General features: G+C 44.5%; 2 protein-coding genes across 10 annotated transcripts in view; both read left to right on the forward strand.

Moving 5' to 3' along the window:
• The window catches only part of ankrd11 (ankyrin repeat domain 11), a 90,074-nt gene extending 77,132 nt beyond the window's left edge, over positions 1-12,942 (forward strand). For all 5 annotated transcript variants that reach the window (XM_027007337.3, XM_081706321.1, XM_081706322.1 and 2 more), the window contains 5 exons: positions 1-6,954; positions 7,273-7,371; positions 7,782-7,925; positions 8,048-8,140; positions 8,702-12,942. The exon at positions 1-6,954 is cut by the window's left edge and continues 149 nt beyond it. In XM_027007337.3, the coding sequence (XP_026863138.3) occupies positions 1-6,954; positions 7,273-7,371; positions 7,782-7,925; positions 8,048-8,140; positions 8,702-8,887 (7,476 nt within the window). In that variant the 3' untranslated portion in view covers positions 8,888-12,942. The remainder of the gene's footprint in view (positions 6,955-7,272; positions 7,372-7,781; positions 7,926-8,047; positions 8,141-8,701) is intronic.
• A 460-nt stretch (positions 12,943-13,402) lies between these two features.
• slc22a31 (solute carrier family 22 member 31) lies at positions 13,403-24,642 on the forward strand. Of its 5 annotated transcripts, XM_081706427.1 has the most exons (10): positions 13,405-13,435; positions 14,368-14,453; positions 15,585-15,688; positions 15,816-15,970; positions 18,079-18,247; positions 18,328-18,473; positions 19,252-19,360; positions 19,779-19,993; positions 20,398-20,509; positions 20,880-24,641. In XM_081706427.1, the coding sequence occupies exons 3-10, from the start codon at positions 15,639-15,641 to the stop codon at positions 21,310-21,312; spliced, it is 1,389 nt and encodes a 462-aa protein (XP_081562553.1). In that variant the 5' UTR covers positions 13,405-13,435; positions 14,368-14,453; positions 15,585-15,638; the 3' UTR covers positions 21,313-24,641. The 5 variants fall into 5 exon arrangements, with proteins under 5 accessions (XP_081562556.1, XP_081562553.1, XP_081562555.1 ...); XM_081706430.1 differs by lacking the exon at positions 15,816-15,970 and having other exon boundaries at positions 13,403-13,435; XM_027007416.3 differs by lacking the exon at positions 13,405-13,435 and having other exon boundaries at positions 13,786-14,453; positions 20,880-24,642.
• Positions 24,643-25,712: the final 1,070 nt, after the last annotated feature.

Genomic DNA, 25,712 nt, shown 5'->3' on the forward strand with positions numbered 1-25,712 from the left:
TATGAGTTTGACGAGGACGATGAGGAGGAGCGCGTCCCACCCGTGGACGACAAGCACCTACTCAAGAAAGAGTTCCGCAAGGATCCTGTCAGCAAGGGCAACAGCTTCTTCTCCATTCCCAAGATGGAGGTCAAAACATATTCCAAAAGCAACTCGCTCACACCAAAGAAGCCGGTGCGCCGGATCCTGTCAGACAGCAACAGCTCAGACGAGGATGATCCGACGTTGTGTTTTACGCCTGCGCCCACGCCTAGACAGCCTGCTGCACCGACCAATGCCAAGAGCAGGGAGTCTACCACGCTGAGCTCCAAACAGCAAAAAGACAAAAACAAAGTCAAGAAGAAGAGGAAGAAGGAGACAAAAAATAACGTCAGCAAAGAGGTGCGGTTCGGCAAAGTGAATGACAAGTTTTGCACCTCGGACTCTGAGACGGGTGACATTGAGAGTGAGGATGACAAAGGCTCGATGCCAAGTTCAAACTGTGTAAAGGACTCATCTGTATTGAACCTCAAAGACTCATCCGTGTTCAGCTCACTGTCCGCGTCGTCTTCGTCCTCGCATGGGAGTTTGGGCTCACAGAAGCTCACACAGTCTCTGGCAGAACAGCACCCAAAGCAGTGGAGGACAGACGGCTGGAAGACTGTGTCCTCCCCAGCTTGGTCTGATGTCAGTTCCCTCTCTGATTCAGTAAGGACAAGGCTTTCCAGTGAGTCAGACTATTCTTCTGCGGACTCCAGTGTAGAGTCTGTAAAACAGGTGAAAAAGAGAGCGCAGGATAACAAGAAGAAAAATAATACACATGCCAATGCATTAGACAAAAAGAGTTCTGACTTTTATAAGACCTCAAATTCAGATGGAACAGTTTCTAAAACGGACAAGGATGGAAAGGTCTTGAAAAAACACAAAGTGAAACACAAACACAAAAACAAAGAGAAGGAGAAGGTTCCAAGCCTGGTCTTAAATCAAGACATGAATGAAAAGTTTGTAAAGAGCTTTACCTTTGACTTTGATGACTCTCGGCAGAAGTCCCTGATCGTTGAGACAGAATCACCTTCTGACAAAGTCAAGCTCTCAAAGCATGACAAAGATCATTTTAAGAAAGAGGACAGAGTTTTGAAAGGTAAAACTGATGATAAAGATTGGTCAGGAAAAGAAGTTCAGAGACTATCTAAAGAGGAGAAGTCCAAGAAAACAAAGGAATCCAACAAGGAGAGAGCAAGCAAAGAGGACAAGGAAAAATCTTTAAAATCAGAAAAGGAGAAAAGCATGAAAGATAAAGAAAAGCCAAAGGATGAAAAACAGAAGTCTCACAAAGAGGATAAAAAGAAAAAGTCTAAGGATAAGTCGCTCAAAACAGAAAAAAAGAGTGATCTGAAAGAAGACAAACATTTTAAATTGGACAAGGACAAAAGTGGAAAAGAGGAAAAGACAAAGAAGGATAAAGCTATCAAGGAGGAACCAGATTACGAGGATTACGATATCAAAAATCATTTTTTAGAGGACACCAAGATGAGCGCATCAGATGATCATGATCGCTGGCCATCGGACCTTTCCTCCGACAGTTCCCTCTATGGCGACGACAGCTGGGATGCTCCAATGAAAGAATACAAATCAAATAATTCTGTAAAACTAATAGTAGAAACAATGAAAGAAGAGAACAGGGACCGCAGAAAAGAAAACAAAGTGAAAGACAAGAAGTCTGAGCATGGGGACAAACGCTCAGAGAAAGAAGCTACATGCAAGAAGAAAGAGAAGGAGTCCTCAGATAAGGGGAATGAAAAGAAAAAGGACTGGACAGACAAACAGAAGCTCAACTCCAGCCACTCAGAAAAGGAGAAAAAGCGAAAGGAATCAGTAGAGGGGTGTGTCAAAGAGAAAAAAGAGAAAGAATCTGTCGATGGCAGCAGAGACCGAAAAGATTCCTATGAGTTCACCAAGGAGCGCAAAGACTCTAAAACAAAACAGGACTGCTTGAGAGATGAATATGGAAGTGAAGCCTTCTTTAAAGACAAGTCAGAAAGTGAACCCATTGCTAAGTCGGATCCCAGGGAGAGGAACCACTCTGGAAAAGACAAGGAAAAGAAAGGGGATGGTGTTGAAAAGAAAGACAAGTTGAAAAGCGATAAGCACAAAGACAAACCAAAAGATAGAAATTTGGACCAGGACAAGGAGAAGCCTGAGAAAAACTCACTTGACAGATCTTTAAAAGAAAAAGACTTGGAAAGAAGCTCCAAAGAAAAGAAAGATGGAGCTAAAGATAAACACAAGGATTCTCACGGCAAGGATAAGGAGAGGAAGATGTCATCTGAGCAAAGTAAAGACAAGAAAGAAAAAACATCTCAGGACAAACATGCTGAAAGAGATTTTCTTGAATTTAAAAGGGAGGAGAAGAAACCTGAAAAGGTCAGAGAGAAGACATGGTATAAAATTGAGGATATATTCACAGATGAGAGTGAAGATGAAAGTGACACTTACAATGGAGGTGTGGCAAAATTAAGTGATTCATTTGGACTCTCATTAGATCGAAAAGACTCTACGCCTGACAGGGACGACATAGATCACATTCTAACGGATAAACACAGAAAGTACTCTGCAGAGGGGAAACAACACTCCACAGAAAAACAGAAAGAAAAGGAACATAAAGATAAAAAGAAAGAGAAGCTAGCCTTTGACTCTGGAAAAGAGAGAAAAGGCTCTATGGAAAAACACAAAGATAAGAAAGACAAGGATTTGACAGACACAAAACACAAAGAGCGCAAAGACAGAGCATCTGTGGACTCAAATCAGGACAAGAAAAACAAGCAGAAGCCTGCAGACAAGAGGGAGATTGTGGAGGAGAAGAGCAAAAGCAAATACAAAGATAAGCCAGACCATTTGAAAGACAGAAAATCCTCAAAAGGGAGTGGAGAGAATGAGAAATCCTTGCTTGAGAAGCTGGAGGAAGAGGCCATGAATGATTACAAAGATGATCCCAATGATAAGAATAGCGATATCTCATCAGACAGCTTCACAGACAGGGGTCATGAGCCAGTTTTGAGCTACTGTGACTCATCCAATATCAGCTTGCCAGATATGTCGGAGGACAGAAGAGAGCTGCTGTCCATCTCCAACCCGCAGGACAAATTCAGAGAGAAAGAGAGGCACAGGCACTCCTCCTCCTCGTCATCCAAAAAGAGTCACGACAAGGACAAAGAAAAAGTCAAGAAAGACAGAGGTGACAAGAGGGACAAGTCGGAGGAGCTGAGAGAATCTTTTGGACGCAGGGAGAGCTTACCTTTTGAGAAAGAACTCATGCCTCTGGAAGCCGATCCATACACTTTTCCATGTGGATCTAAGGCTGATGGAGACGATGACCTGGATAAGACTCTAGAATTTGAGAAGGAGATGTCCAAAAAGGACAAGACGAATAGTGTCATCACCAACGAAAAAATAAAAGACAAGAAGAAGAAAGAGAAGCATAAAGAAAAAGTGAAGGAGGAGAAACATAAATACTCGGATGGTTTTGGGTCCTTTAGACACTCCAAAGAAGATCAGAAATCTGGACTCAAAGAAAGCCCTCAGCTGACGAGTTTGAAAGACAAGACTAAAGAAGACAGTCCAAAATTTGATGGCAAAAATAAGGACAGAAGCAGGGAAATCACAGAAAAAGACAGAACTGATTACAACAAGACAAAAGTCAAAGATGAGAACGACAAGATTGGCCAGTTGAAAGACACAGTTAGGAAAGATACTCGCCCACGTGAGAAGCTTCTTGTTGATGGTGACCTGAGACTGACGAGCTTTGGCAAAATGCTTAGCTTAAAAGACCAGGAAATTGAAGAGCGTCATAAGAGACACAAAGAGAGAATGAAACAGATGGAGAAGCTCCGGCATAGATCAGGAGATCCAAAGCTTAAAGACAAAACCAAGTCCAGTGAAGATCTGAAAAAGAACCGGGGCGAACTTTCATCAAAAAAGTCAGGTTCATTGGACTCTACCTTGAAAGAAAAAAAGCTCAAAGACAGCCTCCCCACACAAATGATGTCTCCTGATAGGAAGTCACAGCCCATGGATGGCCAGAACTCAAAAGACTGGCTGACAGGCCACCAGATGAAGGAAAATCTTCCAGCATCACCAAGACCTGATCAGAACCGACCAACAGGGGTTCCTACTCCTACATCTGTGATTTCATGTCCAAGCTATGAGGAAGTCATGCAAACTCCTCGCACACCATCTTGCAGTGCAGAGGACTACCCAGAGATCATGTTTGATGCTCTGGACTGTCAAAACTCCTCTGCAACAACAATGTCCATGAATGCCTGCTCCCCATCATTCTTTGATAGGTATTCATCCCAGAATTCATCCCACAGCTTCCAGGAAGGAACATGTATAACACCAGCAAAAAATATGCAGCTACCGCTTGTGAGTCGATCGGTTTCCTCTGATGTTAGACGACCTCTGGAAGAGGACTTCAAATTAGAAGATGACAAGTTTCTTAGGCAGCAAAGTGCATCAGCAGCTGCAGAATTTGAGTCATCTGCCTCACACCTTCCTGAAGACAAAATGCCAATGGAGAGACTTGACTGTCTTTCTTCCCCATACTTTTCCCCCCATATTGACATGCGGTCTCCAAGGCCAGAGTCATTGCAACCCCTTCCAGATAGAGCTTGTACAGGAAATTCTGGCAATGATGCAAATGAGCTCCCACCAGAGAGCATATATAACAACTATCTAATGAAACCTTCAACTCCAATTCACAGATCTGACCCCCAGGAGCCATGCCTGGACATAGCTGCCCCTCCAACACCAGCCCCTGCAGCTCTGCCTCCCATGGACATTGATGACCTGTCTGTACCACCTCAGAATGAGCCTATGTTGTTACCGGCCGATCCAGTGAGCAGCACTGAATATCTGCCTCCACTTGTGGAGGAGCAAGATGATGAGGAGGAAGATGATGATGATAATGAGGAAGAAGAGGAAGAGGAAGATAATTCTGAGGATGCTGCAGAAACTATGATTGCATCTGAACATGTCATGCAATCCGAAGAAGATCCTGCATATTCTCTTAGTATTGAAGAGTCTGCCAGGAAGACTTGGGTTGAGTCTCCAGATCGGAGAGAACCCGAAGTGATTCCCCTGACACCTCCTCGTCCTCAGGATAACATCATGGAAAACTCTTGTGATCAGTCTGAAGCTTGGAACTCAGCAGGACTTATAAAGTCACCTCTTGAGAGCTATGGAGAAGTCGAAGCTGCTGTTTCAAAGATCAGCAGTCCATATTCACACTCAGATTGTGAGCTGCCGCATATCCCTACAGCAATGACTGTCCAACCATCCGTTTCTCCCCCTTATTCCACGTATTCTAGGTCATACTGCCCTGCACAGATTTCAGAGCCTCATTATGAGGTACAGAAAGACAGTACAGAGGATATTTCATCACCAGCAAGACCTGTGACTGAGCCTGTGGACTCAGAATCGAACTTCTTGCCACCTTCAACTCGACTAGAAACCTTCTTCCCAGATATCAAACCCCATGTTGAGGAGAATCAAATGGATGTTGAACCATCATGCATGACACAAGAGAGCAAAGAAGAATCCCTCAATTATGCGCCTGAGAGCAGTATTGCCCAGTCTGTGAGACGTGAATCTCATTGGACTGACCCTTTTTCTACTGCAGTTGATGAGTTGGACGACCTGGGTCCATTTTCATTGCCAGACCTTCCATTCCCAGAAAAAGAGATGCAAGAGCCTGAGATCATAGCCCCAGAGATGGAAGAGAACAGGCATCTACCCACACAAATAAGACCTCTGCCAGTGGAAGCAGGCAAGGATCTAGGGGTGAGGGAAGTTGGCTTACCCAATTTAACTAAAGCACCTTGTTCCCCAGCTGTTGTTCCTCCTGCAGAGCCTGCTCCAGATTTGGTGCCTCCTTCTCCGGAGGAGAGCTACAGACCACAGCACGAGCTGGAACCAGAGCCTCAAAACATTCCAGACGTTCCCGCCCTTAAAGAAATTATTCAGGAAGATGTGGGCAAGTTTAATGATCGGGACGAAAGTGAGGGCAATATGTTTTCAGCTACTGATGGAGAGAATGAGCAGGGATATGGACAGAAAGATATATCCCCTGATATTCTGACCCCAGTATCCATAGCAACATGTTTGGAACCACTGACAGCTGCGAAAGCAGATCAGATTGGACCTACCCCAGTGGTAGCTCTAGGTCCCTCTTGCAGTCCCCGCTCTTCTGCTCCTGTTTTGGCCGTCGCGTCATCTGGCACAGCCCAAATGTCAGAGGCCTTGGAAACGACAGCCAAGCTGCCAGTCACCGTCGTAACACCCGAAGCCCCAAAGAAGATTGAGGAGATACCTCAGAGGATGACTCGAAATCGAGCTCAGATGCTGGCCAACCAGAGCAAGCAGAGCACTGCAACAAGCACCTCTGGCATTTCATCTTCTACAACCTCCTCTCCGGTCACCACAAGCAGCACCACCACCAGTTCTCCACCTGCTGCTACCACAGGGGAGAAAGAAAAAGAGAAGGAGCCCATCAGTGCCATCACTGCTCAGACCTCCACCCCAGCACCACCTGCTCTCATCACCAAAACAAAAGGCCGCGCTGTGGAGGAGGAGGATGGTCAGGCACAGCATCCACGCAAAAGAAAGTTCCCGAAGTCGGGGCAGCAGCAGGTGCAGGTACAGCTGGTCAACACAGCCATGCAGCAGACTCGCGAGATGATTCAGCAGACCCTGGCAGTCATAGTAAATGCCATCAAGCTGGATGAAATCGAACCCTACCACAGTGACCGTTCCAACCCTTACTTTGAGTACCTGCAAATCCGCAAGAAGATTGAAGAAAAGCGGAAGATTCTTTGTTACATAACACCCCAAGCTCCTCAGTGCTATGCAGAGTATGTGACATACACAGGCTCCTACCTGCTTGATGGCAAACCTCTGAGCAAACTGCATATCCCAGTGGTAAGAACAACACCCCATCATTCCTTTATATTTTACTACCTTCACAGATGTTGATATAATGCTTTGTTTGTTTTTGTTGGTTTTTTTTTATACCTTAGGAGCTGTATTTTAATACAACACTACTTTTGTGTTGATGGTACAACTTTGTAAAATATATTCCTAACACTCCTTCCTACAGATGATACTTTCACAGCTGAATTTTGATGTTGCTCAATTGCTTGAGATGCCTTAAGCAGCATGCTGCCTTTTTGTTTTTGATAAACTCTGTCCTACCCCTGATTCCCACCACTGTCCTACCCCCCCCCCTCCCCCCCCCAGATTGCTCCACCACCATCTTTGTCAGAGCCGCTGAAGGAACTTTTCAGACAGCAGGAGGCAGTGAGAGGGAAACTGCGGCTGCAGCACAGCATTGAGCGGGTAAAGAGTGCAAAAAACTTCCAGTTCCCACACACTCTGTTCCTCCTCTCACTTCAGAAGTCATCCAGTTAGAATTAGTGCTTTGATCACTCAGCGCAAAACCTTTTTGATGACATGATCAAAGCTTCTGTGTAACAGTAAAGCCCCATATCTGCAATATGCATTTCTCCAGCCAAAAAAAGCATATTACAGTACAATCAAACTTCCCCCATTTCATCTTGCTCTCTTCTGATGCTGCTTCTGTGACTTCTGTGAACCTTTGTGATTTTGAAAGACCTTACCACCTTTCAACTTAATCAAAACTTTGCTCAAGGGTTTTCAGAGGATCACTAGAAGTCCACACTCCTGTCTTTTTTTTAATTTTTCTTTTATTCTCCCTTTAAAATGTTTTTTATCTTATCCTTCTACAGGAAAAACTCATTGTGTCTTGTGAACAAGAGGTACTGAGAGTTCATTGCAGAGCAGCGCGAACCATCGCTAATCAAGCGGTTCCATTCAGCGCCTGCACCATGCTCCTGGATTCAGAGGTCTACAATATGCCTTCAGAGAGCCAGGTGAAATACCTCTGTAGTGCTATGCCAGATTTCACTGATTCTATTCCATTTGTTATAAGGTACCTTATGTTGATATTATCTTGCGTTGATTTTATTTCTCTTGATTTATTTATCTTAAATAGGGGGATGAGAATAAGTCTGTGAGAGATCGCTTTAATGCTCGGCAGTTTATCTCTTGGATTCAAGATGTGGATGACAAGTATGACCGCATGAAGGTGAGGTCCTGATATTGTCTTTTACAAGTCTCACCAAAAGTACTAATGTGACTAACAGTCAAAATAGTATTGGTTGTCATGATTGCTAGTATCATGAGCCAGACATTTGATTATCTGCATGAAACTATGGTTATTGGGTTCTTTGTTTTTTGCTTGAACCACAAACAGCTTTTTGCCTCGCATGCAAAACAGACAACCACAGACGACTGCATTCTATGGGGCTTTGAGTAGAGTCATTCTGAAATTATGCTACAGGAGAAGCAGACTTAAGAGTCTCCTAAGCCAGATACTTCACTGTTAGGTTTTGGACTGTCAGTGTGTTTGACAGCAATACAACGCATACAAGACATTCGGGCCTTGTGCAAAATTCACTGGTGTGAACATAACTAGCCACCATACCTGCCTTTCTTTTCCGGTTTCAAACTTAAGAGAACTCGTCAATCCAGTGATTGGCTCATATTCTAAAATGCTCTGTCGTCGTCCTCGTGTCTCGTTCGTCTCACGTTGTCTCGTCCATCTCACATTGTCTTCTCATCTTACCCTGCCCTCCTGCTCCCTCAGACATGCTTACTGATGCGCCAGCAGCATGAGGCCGCCGCATTGAACGCAGTGCAGAGGATGGAGTGGCAGCTCAAGGTGCAGGAGCTCGACCCCGCGGGACACAAGTCCCTGTGTGTCAACGAGGTCCCCTCCTTCTATGTGCCAATGGTTGACGTGAACGACGACTTCGTATTGCTGCCTGCGTGACACTCTCGGACGCGGAGAGTGCGGTTTCAAATTCTCATCTTTCAAAGAGACATCAGACAGCAAGTTCGGTAAGGGCTAGCCAGTTTGAAGAGAAGATTTCTTTGAGAAGAGTAACCATATATATTATATAGAAAAATGGTAAAAGAAATCAAACTTAAATCATCCCCTTCCATCAGAAAAGGGGAGCATCTTTTTACCGGGGAAAAACACAACTTGCACTTTCGTCCTTCAAATTTTTATCCTTTTGTTTGTGATTTAAAAAGCAACATTTGCTTTGAAGCCTACCCATCCCTCCCCTACCATTTGATTTAGGGTGAGATGAAGGGGGAGAGAAAGATTTGTCTTTATTTTTGATCCCCCTAATTAAATAACCAGGAATGGGTGGGTTGGTACAGGCTGCTCCACCATCTTTGTCCTTCAGAATCAGGGACAGAAGCCACCATGGTGTGCACAAGAGCACTGGACAGAATCCCGGCTCCACCCCTAAAGGTGCAAACGGGGTTGGGTGGGGTGGAGTGGTTCAGGCCTGAAAAAGATTGCCAGAAGAACGCTTGAACATCGACTCGTGCAGCGAGACGGCATCCCACTGGCCCCGGATCTCCCGTAAGCACAGCCGAGGAGAGCATGGCTCCCTGCTGGGCAGCGCAGTCCCTGCAGCCACAGGCCGAGAGGAGTGCAGTAAGAGCAGCGCAGCATGGGTGAGGTGGGGCGGGATGGTGGGGGAGGGGGAAGACTGCCTCCCGCACCAGGGCATCCACAGACAGCGCAAGAGCCAGGGCACCCCCTGAGATGCAAGCTGGAGGAGCGCCCGGTTGTACATGTGGAGTCAGTCGCAAAAGCCTGTACGTGGAAAAGGACACAGAAGACAAACACTGATATGCAGTGTTGGAATAAAGGCAAAGACTTAAAAGATGGTGTTTTAGTGGAGGGTGGGATATTATTTTGGTGGGAGGGGGATTGTTTGTTTGTTTTTTGTTTGGGGTTTTTTTTGGGGGGGGGGGGGGGGGTTTGGTTTGTTTTTTGTCTTTCTTTACTTGGGCATTTCATTGTTCCCTTTCTGAGGAAGTGACTTGAAACACTACAGAGCCAACATTAGGTTAATGAATGGGGGGAAACATACAAAAAAAAAATTGTATTCCGTAAATGATGTACAGTTTTTATATTCGTTAACCAATGTATTCTCGCTGCCTTCTAGATAATTTATTTTGCCACTCATTACTGCACAGTTGTAAATAACTTATGTACTGTAACATCACACAGTTAAGTGTAAAAGAAAAAAAATAAATGAATAAAAATTATCTTTGTATGTACAGTTCACTTTTGGGCACCCCCCCCCACCATGGGCCAAAATGTGTACACGTTGTCAGTATTTTAAGACCTCTTGTGTACAGGCTCTTAAGGTTCTGTCTAACCGGTCAGTGAGTGTCCTGGATCATTGCCAGAATCGTTGTCATCACAGGTTTCCCTTATACTGAAACTGTCAGGGCCACAGCCATAGTTTTCAGATGTAGCAGAGTGATTATGGAATTATTTAAATGACAGAGATATATTCATTGCTTTAATACATGAGTATGTATCTTAAAAAGACAAACATAAAAGAACAACAAAAAAACCTATAAACCGAGAAAATGCCTTTTTACAGTTAACTTTTCTGATTTAATTTAAAGATGCACAAATTATAGTTAGCAGCATCAGCAGCAAATGGAGCCAATAATCTGGTTCTGGACAAAGTAGAAACGTCCTTTAAACCATCCATTACAACACAAAATATATTACAACTAAAACAGAGTATCAATTTTTTTTGCCTGTCCTCCCCCAACTTTTTTTTTTTTTTTTTACTTCATATTACATCCCTTCCAAGCGTGCATCATCAACACAAAGCTGCAGCATTTTGTTTTCCTGTACAACTGGTGATCAGTAACTCTTCTGTCCCGTTTACTGTCATTTATGTGTTTTGAATTGTTTTTTTGTTGTTGTTTTTAACCTGCAACTTAAAGGAATGGCAACATAATGCATCATTGATGATTGTAGATTTTCTCCCCTTCTGTTTGTGGGCTCTCTTATTGATTGTTTCCATAGTTACTGTCCTTGTGAGTTCCCTCACTGTGTCTTTGTGGTGTGTCATCTCACAGGTTGGCCCTATTTAGTCTTTCGTCCTATACCATGGTAGTTCATCCACAAAAGCACAGTCACAGAATCTGCATAACTGTACTTACACAGTGGACTAATGCAAGAGTTGGTTTTTAGAAAATGTCCTCTGTTTTTATAATGGAGCTTCTATTTCTGATTTCTGAATATTGTTTTATTTTCCCTTGAATCCTGATTTTTTAAAGAACATTTTGATATTTTACCATTCATAATTAGCTGCTTGTATTTCCGTTGAAGGTTGGTTGTTTGCTCAGTCATGTGTTTTCTTTTGTGTGTGTGTGGGTGTGGGTGTGTGTGGGTTGGTGGGTGGGTGTGCGAGTTAAATGCCCTACAGCATAGATGTGTATATACATTGAGTGGGTGCAAAAACGGGAAATCAGTCTTTTGGCAAATAGTTGTTTTAGATGAATAATAGTGTGGTCTTTTGTGAGTACCGTGATAAATGACAAGGGGGGGAAAAATCTTTAGACTGGCCATACAAAATACAAACCTAAATGAATAACTTTCCATTCAAATCAGTAGTACAATCTCAGTACCCGCTTGATTCTTTGTCATGTGTTGTCAATTTGGCGAACACAGTAAAGGGGGGGGAAAAAGATGAAAAAAGCCTTTGAATTTGAATCGGTGTGTTTGATGTCTTATAGTGCATTTTCTTGCCCATGCAACACAGTGGCATTGTTGATCAGTGTGGTTTAAAAAAAAAAACCAGAATGTATACCATGACACTGCTCCTGCAGCCTCACTGTTTACAAATATGTGCACGCGTGCGTGCGTTCTGTCTTCTAAACCGTTGAAGCCCTACCTTTCATATTTCCCCTGCGTCAACTGTCCTCCATTATTTTAAATGGAAGGCTTGAAATTGTGATGCATTTTTCTGTAGCAGTTCCGTATGGAGGGCATGAGCCGAACACAGAAGCCTGTCGTGTGGACCCCACCCCATGAATCTAATGCTTCTCCCCAGTCAGTGTCCAGTGTCAGCTTATCCTTCATTGACGAGGTTGGGACTGGACTTCCTATCTCACATTGAAGCACTTAGATGTTGGCTAGCCAGTGACCCAGGACCTCAGCTCACCACTGATATCTGCAACACATTACCTCTGATTCGCACACACGTAAAGCCGTTGAACTTTGGTTTCCTCTTTAAGTGGGCAGGTTTACATGTTGTGAGGTCACAATTTCAAGCCTGTTTTTTTTTTGTTGTTGTTGGTTGTTTTTGTTTGTTTGTTGTTTTTCCCCCTACTTCAATATACATACATCCAACAGTAGATGTTTCTTGAAATGGAAAATAACTCATAAAGCATGTAGAACTATTCTTAAATGGTGAGAAATAACCTATTTATTATCTGACACCTGTGGTATGTTTGAGTTTGAAGGTCTCCGCTGTGTAAATTTTCCTCTTGTAATGAGTAAAAAGGAAAAGACATTGTACATAAGTGTATATTCTCTCCCAGGCCTTTTACACCATCCTCTTTGTACTAGTCTGAACCTGCGTAGAATGTGGGGGGTCTAAGGGCAGCGAGACTCCGCACTTGCTGCAGGTGATATAATAATGTAACTTTTTTCCTTTCTCACTTTATTTTCCTCCTCCTTTCTTTCCTTTGATTTTTTTCTTCCTTTTGTATGATGTAGTTCAATTGTGTACATATTGTTGGAGCAGCTATGGGAGGGAGGGTTTGTTGATGCTATTGTCAGTGCTGTCAAAGATCCAGTACTTACACCTTTAGCTGTGTTGATATCCTGCAATTCAAAAGCGAGAAACTAAAATTTAAAAAAAAGGGAAAAAAAAAAAAAAAGTTAATGGAGTAAAAATTCAAAATTGTTATTTTCTACAGTTGCATGTACAGAGAGCGCGAGAACTGCTGTTGTTCCTCAGAGATTATGTTCGTAAATAAATTTTTGAAATATGATTGTTGTCTGTGATTTCTTCCTACGTTATGAATTCCACCCGATGGCAACAGAAGGTTAGTATTAAATTTGATTCTTTCATTAATTTGGGAAAACATCTAATTGCTACTATCTAAATTCCAGACGATGGTAGTACCAGCAAGGGGCAGCTACGTTTACTGTCCGCAAGAGGGCAGCATGGCAAAAGCGCTATGAAATAAAAAAATGCATTGTGTAAATAAAATTATTAAACAGAATGTACTGTAATGTTCATTGGAATTAAAATTGGTTATAAGTCTATGGGAATCAATAAATGAACAACTGGCCAAAGATTTAATTTAGTTGTTTATGAAAATAGACTCCAGTTTGGGTTGTGGGGTCTAATTTACTATGTTGTGATCTTTCGGTTTAACCAGATGTTCATGGTGAGTTTAGGCCAACAGGCTGTTAGAAGGCGCGGCAGTGCTAATCCTTATTCCAGCATGTACAGGCATTCGTCCGCCATGTAAGGATCAGGTATCAATGCCCTCTTATATGCTGCGCGATTGTGTTCGCATTACTAGGGTGAAGTAACTTAAATCCGATGTTTGCCTTAATGTGACATCAGATTTTTAAGGGCTGTGTGGACATATCCGAGCTTTTCAGTTCATATCCCAGTCATTTTCGTAGTCCTAAAACATTCTGCTTTAAATCTTCGTTAAACAGGAGTGCCTTCATATAGAAACATTAACCGGTATGTATAAGAAAGAAACGCTGATGGGGAAAAATAAGGTCCTTAACTCACGTTAACGCAGAAAAGATGTCCGCAAAAACCTCCCTCCTGTTTGGGTGACCGGTATGTAGCTGCTAACAATACATTGCGTATCGCAAGGAGTGCGTGTTATAGCCAGTAAAGTTAAAGACAACGTGTTGGTACTATCTGCACATTTATGTCTTAGCAAATACCAGCACTGTGTAATGAACAGGGGAGCACTTCTAGTTCCGTCATTTCGCAGCGAGCTACCGCTCAACTAACCGCTCAACTACAGCGAGCTACCGCTCAACCTACTGCTCCACAGCCTCGGGGGTATTTAGTCGATTTTCACCATCCAGCAGTTCAGATGTCTGTGGTACGCGACTGGTTTTAATTAAACGGACCCTAGCCATGGAGTTTGAAACCAAAGTATATCCACAAATTGGAGGCTACGGACGATACAATCGAGTCGTTACCGTTTTCAGCTGGTTCCCAAATTTCGCCGTGTCGTTAAACCTTTTATGTGATGTTTTCTTTACGCTGGTTCCAGAGTCCTATCACTGCAAGCCCGATCCGTCATTACTACCTTCATCTTTCCTCCTTAGTAATTTTTCGAGACAAACTTACCTGAACTTTACAATTCCATGGATAGACGGATATGGCTTAAGCCCTTGTAAACTTTACAAATATCCGACAAACTTCACGAATTTTACAGGGAGAGTTTACAGAGAAGTGGTGCCATGTACAAGGGGATGGGAATACGCGAATCCCGCTGGGCTCCGGAGCAACTTTGTTACCGAGGTAGGTTTTTTAATAAATAGTTCTCTCTTTAGCGTACACTCCCTATAGAGTATATTCTAAGTCTGTGATTTGAGTATATGTAGCCTAAACCCTTTCATGGTATTCAACATGACATCTCCGTGTCAGAGAGAGCTAACAATTATGAAATATAAAATATAACAGTTCATGGTTGCACACCAGAAAATGTCAGATCACTGCGGTGTCTTTAAGTCGACTATCCACGGGTTTTATTGTGTGTTTGTTTATTTGTTTGTAATATGCTTTGGGTGGCAGTCTACCAGAATAGTCCCAATCTACTTTGTTTGAACTTTTAATAGTTTAAAGTAGTTCTTTGAAATTCTTCAAATGGTGATATATATACTAACAATGCTTCAGTAAACGAATAGGTGCATTATTATACCCTAGACTGAGCGGGGCCCATCCCAATTCACAAACCATGGGCAGGACTCACCCAAAGGCACATACCATGGAACCACACAGAATAAACAGGGCCTTGTTTGTCCTGGTGATGGTGTGAGCATGTCTCAGGGATGCCTGTGTAATTATTCAACTGGGGGAAGAATGGTTGTGTGTCGCACAGTTAAGTCGCAGCCCCACTCCAACAGTGCAGAGCCCCAATTTCATGTTTTCTGAAACCATGACTCCATGTTCTTTATCCAATGGGAGAACATTATGGAAATCCTGAAGAGGAATGGGAGCGGGGCAGGAAGATGAACATGGCTAGTTTGTATAAGATATGCGCACATTGGCCGTTATGTAATTATGCGCTCTGAGGTTGTCAAAAGCGAACCAGAACGTACTAGGCACGTGAGCCCCATGTATGTTCTTAACACAAATACTGACATGATGTTGCCTTATCTCTCATTAAAAAATCACGCATGTTATTTAGGTTCTGTGCTTGTTTGCTCCTGAGTCAGGAATAGTATTGTTCCAGAGTTTCCCTCACTCTCGTTATAGTATGAGATTATAGTGTGACACTGTCATGAAGTCTTTCTTTCTGTTCTGGAACTTTGCTCTCTCCGTAACCCTTGTGACCTTTAACAAGTAAACAGCCACATGTTGTTGAGAACAGTGTGTTGTGTGTCTTTATGTGCTTAATCTAGCTGCCTACCTCTGTCCTTGTGTCAATAGTGGGACTTGGTTTGTGGAGCCTACTGGAAAATTCCCCTGCAGCACATCTGCTTCATGAGCGGTTGGATTCTGGGCTATGTGTTGCTGGGCAGTGTTTGTGACTGGTGAGCCTTCATAAAACGTGCTGTTGTTTTTTGTTTGTTTGTTTGTTTGTTTGTTTTACATCTCTTCCAAATCGAGCCGTTTCAGTTTGTTTTGGCACAGCACTGTGAGTTTGACGTGTGCTTGCAGGCTGGGTCGCCGGCGGGCTCTTTTGCTCACTGTGTCCCTCTCAGGCCTCCTGGGGGTAGCCGTGTGCCTGTCCGACAGCCCCACCACCTTCCAGCTCCTCCGCCTGTGTCATGGCACCGTGCTGGCCGGAGTCTTCCTCTCCTCCTACATCGCCCGTGAGTCAGGTCATGCCTGGCCCCGCCCTCCCACAACCTCACCACGGGCCTCCGACGCGTGTATGCTTGTAATGTCAGTAGGCACAACACAGCGAGACAGAGAGCCGCGTACTAGCCGGAGCTGGGTGCAGATGCCGCCAGCCTAAGCACACTGCAGCACCGTGTCTTGACTTGCCGCGCGGCTGCTCTCTCCTTATTAGATTTCGTCACTGTTCACGCGGCGTAAGTGAAACAGAGACTTCATATCAACAGTCCTTCTGAGTAAGCACAGTAGAGTCTGTGTGCAGTGGTAAATCCTCCGTGGTACTTTGGTTTGCAGAAAGTGTTTGTGTAATTCGGTGGCGAGAGGACTTTGCACAATAGGAAGATCCTGTTTACTTACTGCATTCTGACTTGCTTCACACCTCACAGATAAGCTGTTTGTTTATGGTTTAGAGGAGGGGTGTGCATTAACATTTTGCATTTGAATTATTAGGAACCCTGTCTAATAATGGTGTGTTGGAAGTGTTGTATGCTGGGTAGAGGTGAGGGATCATGGTGACCCCTGAGTCACTGACACCCCCTTTCTTTCTCTACTGGTCCCTTGGCCAATGCACTTCCTGTTCTGCAGAGGCGATTTCCCATGGGTCTACGTCTCGGATTGCATGTAACGACATCTCGCGTAGGAGCCCTTCTCTCCTTTATGTTCCCTGGTCTCGCTCGCCGTCCCTCCAGCTTCTGTGCGTTACTCTGCTTTCCCTAATTCACTACACCTGATTTCGTTACAGCAAATTGGGTCACTACTGGCTAGCTGGGTTGGTGTGCTGAGGCTGGAGATGCATGAGGAAAATGGGACAGAGTTCCCGGGGCAGTAGTACAGCAACAGTACAGCCAAGGGTAACAGGGTTAAACCACCGTTAGGCACAGTAGTGTTTTTTTGATAAAGTAGTCCGTTAATATCACACTATAACATGTCTAGTCACGCTGCATGCTTTCATACTTTGGCAGCCCCCACGTCTTTTAGATATTTCTTGTCTATTGTGCCCCTCTTAGAAATTTTCAACAATACCACCTCCTCATAAAGTCACTTTTGCAGTCTTTTGTGTGTGTGTGTATGCATGCATGCCTGTGTGTGTTTTGTGTGTGTTTGTGTGTGTGTTTTCCATTGTGGGGAGCCAGCCAGTTGTTTCTCATCCTGGTCTTCCTGTAATTGTTACATAGGAACCTATGTTCATGTAGATGACCATTAGCTTATTGAGGAAGGATCTTGGAGATCACTGTGTACAATGTTTTCATGCTCATGGTTCCAGTAAGAGCCCCGGAGCAGTGGTTGGCCGGGGGGAAAGCGTGTTCAGCGGAGTCTTAAAATCATAAAAAACACTCCCTCATGCTAAGCCAAATTCCTCTGAGGTCAATCATAATAGTTAGTCCAGATGAAACATCTCGGACAGGGTGGCGTTGGATGCATGAAAAGCTTTGGTTGCTATGATCCACAGCCAGGGGGTTCGGAATAGCAGGATAACAATAGCAGGAAGGAGGACACTGGTGGGACGTGAGCTCCTGCTTTTCCTCTCCTCCCTATAGGATCCTAGAGAGAGACATTCCCTCGGCGTCCGGGTCATTCCCTCATATTCCTGAGGAATGTCATACAGATTTACACCTATTCACCAACTCCTGCAAACTGTTGTAGTGTGGACCAGGCTCTGGGTCCTGTCAGTCACTCCAACAGTGTTTAATCCAATGATCTCATAGTACTTGGATTTTATTGAACATTGATGTTACATTTTTCTCTTTTAATTTTGGGAGATATTTGGTTGTATCGCTCTTCTTATTAGATTAATATAACGTGAACTGCCATGCTGGCAATCACAACACACAGGGGCAGTGGTATAGGGAGGTTACAGGTGGGTAGCCCTGGTATAGTGTTTCATACTTGTTTAACTAGGGGCTTTCCTCATCTGTAGCACTGAAATTTGGGTCTTCTCCTCTCTCTGTTCACTCATACATGCTCTCTCTCTTCCCTCTCTCCATCCCCCCTCTCTCTACCACTGTCCCCCCCCCCCCCTCCATCCGCTCACACACCTCCTGCCCCCATCCTCGCCCTCCGGCTCTGTGTGTACCTGCTGTAGGCCTGGAACTGTGTGACCCCCCACGCAGGCTGATGGTGTCGATGGTAAGCGGCTTCTTCGCTGTGCTTGCAGAGCTGGTGCTGCCGGGCCTGGCCGTGCTGTGCGGTGGCTGGCAGGTGCTTCAGGCTGTGGCTACAGCACCCATGCTACTCTTGCTGTCCTACTGGTGGTGAGTCCACACACACACACACGTTTATACACCTGTGTTTCTATGTACTGAATGAACGGTTTGTTTGCGGCTTCGAACAGCTGGGCCTCCGTATTCCCGGAGTCTCCGCGATGGCTTCTCGCCACATCTCGGATTCCTCAGGCCAAGAGATGCCTACAGATGTTCATTACCCGAAACGGAGTGCATTTTAGAGGTGATCTCTACCCTGCTGAGACCCTCCTGACAGGTGCGTCCTCCGTTACACCAGTTTGGTGTTTCCATCTGTTTCTACACACCTGATTAGTAAGCCCTGGTTTGAGCTGGATCAAGCGTGGTGCAGCCTGAATAATCGAGCATGCAGTGCTGTGGGCCTGTAGCAGTAACAAGAATTGTGATACAGCAGCCTATGATGGGTCACTGGTGGGAATACTAACCTACAGCACTGCAATCATCAGTGTGACCCGCTCAGAAGGCTTTACAGTGAGACGGTGTTGTAGCAGGAGAAACACTGCTGTCTCATAGACGATGGCTATGGTTGGCTCATGTGTCCGCTTCTGCTGCTGTCCCTCAGAGTTTGTTCTGAGCGGTCATGACTACACTTCCTCACGTGTGTGGAAACGGTTCAACGTGTATGACACACATTCATGTGACTCAGCCATAAATAGTGCTTGTCCTAGTAGGTGCCTGCATTGGTGATTCAGGGCTTGGCGGCACGGTTATGGGGTTCTAACAGTGGAGCTGGGGTTCTAATATACAACTCTATGGCCACTCTGACAGAGCTATGGCTGAAATCACATTAGTCCAACCGCAGGCCCATCAGATATGGTGAAAGAGGCCAATTGATGAGCCTAAACGGGGTCATTTCACCATTCATGGGCATGTTTGTCATTGAACCACAGATGGGTTTTGTGGATCTGGGTCCCACTCAGGAACCTTCCACTCAGCCTTTCTTCTTCTGTTACGATTTCATAAAGTTCTGTATTTTTGTTTGTGTGCCATCCAATAACATGGCCTGCCCTGCACAGAGATTGACGTGGCTTTCCCAGAAGAGCCCCAGCCGCACTACCATCACGTCCTCGAGCTCCGTCACACCAGAGTTACCTGGAAGAACTGCCTCATCCTGGCATTTACCCTGTGAGTTGTTGCCGTAGAAACGCTGCCTCTGCGTGCATGAGCACATTGAAAACTGGGGAGTGTCTGGGTGTTGGAGTGAGGTATTTCTACTCAGATCTTGCCTCCCCTGCTTAATGTGCTGTGTTTTAGAAAATGACAGAGTTTAGGCTAACAGGAAGCTTCAGGATATATTTTCTTTGGTTAGAATAACAAAATAATAATAATAATAATAGCTGAAAAATCCCACATCAGACAACAGAAAGCAGCAATGCAGATAATTGATATAAACAAATATTACTCTGACAGACAGGTAAAAAAAAAACAGCAACAGGTGGGTTTACGTGTGTGTATATAAGGTGTGTTTAGTAGTAAATGGCAGGTCTGTTCACTTATTTGTAACCAATGTCTTTACCTCTGCTTAATGTCCTTTGTTGCTCAGTTTCATCGGTACAGGTATCCAGTACTGCTTTACGAGGAACCTCCATATTTACTCACCCCAGTTCTACTTTGGCTACTTCCTGCGTGCGCTGATGGGGGCCTTGGCCTGCGGCTTCCTGTGCATGTCCGTGGGCCGTGCGGGCCGGCGGGGTATCCTGCTACTGACTGCCATCGTCACGGGCCTGTCTTCCCTGCTGCTGCTGGCGCTCACTCAGTGTAAGCCCCTCCTGGAGCAGGATCAGTTCGCGGGACACCTGACACGACGCGGCGTGCGAGTTACACTTGCTGTCACTGGAATCCGTCAGGGTCTTTTCTGCCCTCCAGCCTTGCAGTCCTTCAGATCTTAATGATCTTAGGCTAACTGGACAGTGCCGGGGATCTCCTCCACAACCGCTGTCTGAGACCGGCTGGTGTGTCACAATCTGACCGCTGACCAAAATGAAGAACTGATTTCTCGCACAAAAATCTGTTCTCATTGCCATTAAAAGTCTGTAAGCCACAGACAGATTCTTGAACATCAAACCGAGAGCTGTAAATCTGTGGAATGTGAGTTGTTTGGGGGTTTTGCTACTCATGGCTGATGTTGAAGGCTGGCTGTCCTGTGTGTAATCCCCTGTCAGACCTGCAAGGGGTGCTGGTTCTGCTGCTGTCGCTCGTGGGACTGCTCTCCTCCCAGGCTCTGGCTATGCTCAGCGTGTTCTTTGCCGCCGAGGTCATGCCCACCGTCGTGCGGTAAGTGGCAGCTTTACTCCATCAGGAGGTCGGCATATGTTGAAATGTTAAAGGTCACGGTACACAGTGCCCTGGATAGGCAAGCCAAAATGAACCCATCAGAAAGCTCCGAACTGTTGTAATTCCCTCTGATTGGGAATGCTTTCAGTCATCCAGATCTTCAAATAGTGTAGTAGTTGTAAATCAGTGCTTCTGGATTTGACTGGTATTATAATATTTAAGGTGTTTCACCACTCATAAATTCAGCTGATTGGGGGAAATTCTACAGAAACCCCCCAAATGAGTGATGAGGCATCAGCATTAACCAACAGACCAACAGCCTTGAACTTACAAACCCTGGATGGTGTTTGGTTCTTTCTCTCTCTCACAGGGGCGGAGCTCTGGGCCTGGTCATGGCCGCCGGCTGCGTGGGCATGGCAGCGTCCTCGGTGATGGAGCTTCAGAACAACGGTGGACACTTCCTCCACCACGTGGTGTTCTCCTCGTTCGCTGTGCTCTCCGTGCTCTGCATCATGCTGCTGCCCGAGAGCAAGCACAAAGCCCTGCCCGACACCCTGGGCGACGGCGAGGCCCTGTGCCGCCTGCCGCTCTTCCTGTCCCGCAGCGATCAGGACGTGCTGCCCCTGCTGCGTGCGCGTCCACCCGCCTCCGAGTACAGCCCCGACAGCTACTCCCGCCTGGTCGCTGCCACCAGGAAGATGCTCACCAAAGACCCCGTGCCGTATCGGGTCATTGCGTCGTCCCAGCAGCCACTGTTGCCGAGCAACGGTGTTGCTCCGGGTGGCCAAGAGGACTCGTCATAGCAATCGTGTGGAGTTTTGCATGCGGGTCTTGCACGTGAGCGTAGAACTCTTTCCTCATAGGCTACTGTTTCGTGGCACTCTGTCTGACCGCTAGGGGGAGCTGCTAACATGCTGAACAAAACTCTGCCTGTTTATTGGGGCAGGAGTGTAGGTTTTGAGACTGCATAATGACACAAATGAGTCTGCTTTTAGTGAAGGGAAAGTAAAGCTGTTTAATGTTTGGTGGACTGTGAGAGGAAGAAAAAAGGCATCAGTTCAGAAAATGTCTCCTTCCATTCATCAGACACTTTTAAATTCACCTAGCTGCCACACAGTGCAGCCCCCCACACGATAGGTCACATGACCTGGGCATTTCTGTTATGTTTCAGTAAGACCATGTAGCCATAAGAATCGCAGCAGAAAGAATTCTCTCATCTGCTCATTATATACATCAGTGTTCGTAATGCTTTTGTAGTTTGACTTTGGCTGCAGTCACTTTGTTATTGTCCGTTCTTTTCTTTTTTTATGAGAAACAGTTTGAGATTGTTTGGGTGCACACTGGGCCAACAGCTCCAGACAAACGACAAACCCAAGCCTGCCATACCTTTGTTTGGCCTTGAATGCTAGTCTAGAATCTCTAGAATTTGGTCTAGAATATCTTTATACTAGGTTTGTTGGTGTGTGTTGATAGACCAATCTTGGGCTTTCCTGAAGGGGCCAAATATATTCCTGGTGTGTGACTTCGTCATTCCTCGTGTGTTGTACTGTGGCCTCTTAAACGATCTGCACTTTGCTCAGATTGAATAGGGTTTTAAAGTAATGTCAATTCTTTAAGGGTCACTGAGGAACTGGTCTCAGTCCTCTGAGCTGTCCAGTTTCCTTATCCTGCAGGTCCTTTATTTGACACAGCTGAACTCAGTGAAGGGTGCTCACCCTCTTTAGAAGGGGAAAAAACGTACCGCGCTGTTATTTTATTACACATCATTTTATCTTTCATTTATTGGGATATGAGGTGCGTGAAATGAAGTGGGAATCATTTACAATCTAAACAGAGAGAGGTCAGTGTGGTAAATGGCAGGTTGAGAGTGGTTCCTGTTTATAGTGGAGCAGGGTCCCAGTGCTGCTGTTGGGGAAATGAACGAAACGACTGACCTCAGGGAGTAGAAGGCTGTTGGAATAATGGGATTAAGGGAGTGCCCACTCTGGCTCTGAGTAGCTGGCAAATGGAATTAAAACTTGGAGTGAGTGGTGTGTCGTTTCCCATGAAGGTCAGTGTATCCAGACATGTGCAAACACCACTGCACATTTTACATTTCTTATTTTCTGTTCCCCAAATGTGACGCACAATAGGTTTTTTTGTACCAGACAGAGTGTTTTATTAGACCTGCCTGGCAGATTTATAAGAACTGCATTCATGATTTTTGTTTGTGGTGCATGTGTGTGTAAATATAATAAAATCTATAGAGAGTTAAATTTGTCGTTGCCTACTCACTTTGACCTGTTGATGCAGGGACTGTAGAGAAAGCAAACAGCTCTAGGATTAACAGCAGGACCATGGTGCCAGGTCTTTAGTCCCAGGCCTGGGGTGGCTTTTGGTCTCTCTCTCTTTTTTTTAAAAGCAGCTGATAAACTGTGTCACCTGGCTGCCAGTTGGCATTTTAACAAAAAATGTCTCGGTGTTTAATGTGCACCGTGCTGGACACAAATGTCTACTTACTGCCATCTGGTGGACAAGGGAGCAACACCAATGATGTTTTGGTTTGGTAGTTTGTTTTTAGCTAGTCAGTTATGGTAAATTAAAATACACTGAACTTGCATTACACCACAGACAAAAAGATTCAAAATTTATAAACTTTAAATAAAGTCTATGAGGAGGACATGTAATAAAAATAATTTGGGCCAAAATAAATTTCATTAAAACTAGCTCAGAATCAGTATGTTTGTCAATTAAGGAATTAATTAAAAACAGATCAGATATTGGTGTTACAGGGGTTTATGGTGGCTGGTATTGAGATATTTTATCAGGCAGGGTAGCAGTGTTTCCAGTAGGGGGAGCCATACCACAGACTTTGCTGGCATAACTGGCTGTTCTTCATGGTCAGGCTCATTATTGTAACATGGCAAGTAGACGGAGCCGGAGTAAGTGTGATCTATGAGTGTGTGTGTGTGTGTGTGTGTGTGTGTGTGAGATTGCTCTGACTGTATGGAGCTGCAGCTGAAAGGCACAACAGCATGAAGTCATGCTGAGTATCAAGACTGCTTGTTCTCAGGCTCTGATTGCCTGGAGAAAAGATGGAAACCATCTTTTCAGCTCCACGTTTGCTGACAGTGCTACTACTATACTTGACACCACATACATAGAAACATTTCAGAGCAGGACACTGTGGGTTGCCTTTTAGTTAAGCATATGCACTTTGTCTTGCTGGGTAGAGTGTAGCCCAAATTCACAGCAAGTGGTTTTTGTTTGGTTTTTTTTTTTTTTTTTTTTTTTTTGCAAAACAAGCAAAAAACTGCAGGAATCTGCATTGGTCTGTGTAACTTCCTGTTTTAACTTGAGCTAAAGTCCTACTAGGTCACAAAAGACTCCCTTCTCTTCTGTCTGTGCTCATTCAGTGGGTTTTACCCAACTTAAGTATGCAGTAGTGGCACTAAAAATCTTTGTTACATATATTTCAAGATTTTCTCAAGTCTTTTCTTGCACATGGTTGAAACCATGCACACTGAAGATTTGCTTTTCTCTCTCAGAAACAGCCTAGAGCAATTTTCACTGTGGACTGTAGTGCAAAGACCCCTAACACAACACCCTTGTTTTCACACTGCTGCTGTTATTTTTATATTTTCTGTATTATATGTCATTATTCAAATATTTGCAAGTTCACATATTTGAAATTTGTTAACTTGTCCTATCATTGAGGCTGTAATAAAATCTAATGTCACTCAGGTTGTAATAACTTGTCGTGTTACTAACTTGGTACCTTCTATGGTTTGAATATAGTGATGTGTGCAGCAGTGTTCTGCAGCAGTGTTCTGCAGCACTGTGACTGAGAACCGCTAGGGCTCAGATGTTTTTGTGCAAGTATCAGAATTCCAACTCTCCATGGGGTTGGAATTCCTGTCCTCTATTCCACTTCCATTGTAACCTCTATAAAGTGTCAAACTCTGGTAAAGATTGCTGGGTTAAGCTAAGAGAAAACAATTTGTCAGTTTTATATGCAAGTTATATATTTATATGCTAATTCTTTGCACAGCTAATGAAGGACCCCTGTCCAAAACATACTGTTTCTCTACATCTTTTACTACAGTACACAGCTGTTTCTCACCTGGAATAATTTTACAGACTGGAAAAATCAATCTAGCTAGTACCGCAGTCTCCAATTAACTTCGGTAAACATATGCTACACTGAGATTTTACAGTTATGGATTTAACACGCCTCACAGTTTATTGGTCCAGTGTTTAATGGAATCCCTGTTAGAGGTTTATAGGTATTTTGCCAAATGTTATGTGCTGTGGGTTTGAATGATAATTCAATCGATATGTAATCACCATTGCTTCAGAAAAGTAATGGGAGTAGTATAGAACAGAAAGGTAATAAGGAGCCATGTAGAGGTAACGTGTGCTCAAAGACGGCATGTTTTCTAGCAGGAGCAGTGGCCAGGCCAGGAGATTAATCTCTCTGCAGACCCATCTGCTTCTACAACACCCAGGTGGCTGGCTTCACTTTCTCATGCTTTTCTGGCTCTCTCTCTCTCTCTCTAAATGTCTTTTTATAAACTCATCTCCATTCCTCTTTTCCTCTCTTTGCTCAGCTCCACTTACAATCTTTCACTGTCACATTACTCTTGGAATGACCTGGAGCTAAAATTTCCAGCCTTGGTGCTGGTGTCCCTATTTTTAGACCTGTGTAACGCATAAGTTGATCAACAACTGAGCAGCACGCCCGCCACTGTTTGCTGTAGGGGACATTGCTGGGAGTTTTTTTTGTCCCCCACATGAATGCCGTACGCTCATTGGCCTGTTGGCACCACGGGTATTTGAGCAATGCTTTCCTCATTAGTTGGATAAAGTTCTTTAATCCACAGGTTCTTTGAGGAATGTCTTGTATTCAGGCTTGGGATTTCATTTTTTTTGTTGATATGTTCATTAGATCCACTGCTCCTGCTGCCTGTCTGCATGTGGGAACACAGCAGCCTAGTTTTGACATTACTGATTTGGCCTCTCAGGGTTTCACGGCAAGGCCGTAGGCAGACTGCAGGCCAGAGAAGTTGGGAATGTTGTGTATGTGGTTTCAGTTTGATAATCATCATACTTCTGGACTGGCTGCTATCAGCATATCTCCCAAAAACAAACAGGTTCACTAGCCTTTCATTGTAGGTAACTTATTTTTGGAAGCATATAAAAACTCTATTGCTGTCCATCTCAC

This window comes from Electrophorus electricus, chromosome 23 (assembly GCF_041902795.1).
Source record: "Electrophorus electricus isolate QZ-2024a chromosome 23, ASM4190279v1, whole genome shotgun sequence".
NCBI classification, from domain to species: domain Eukaryota; kingdom Metazoa; phylum Chordata; class Actinopteri; order Gymnotiformes; family Gymnotidae; genus Electrophorus; species Electrophorus electricus.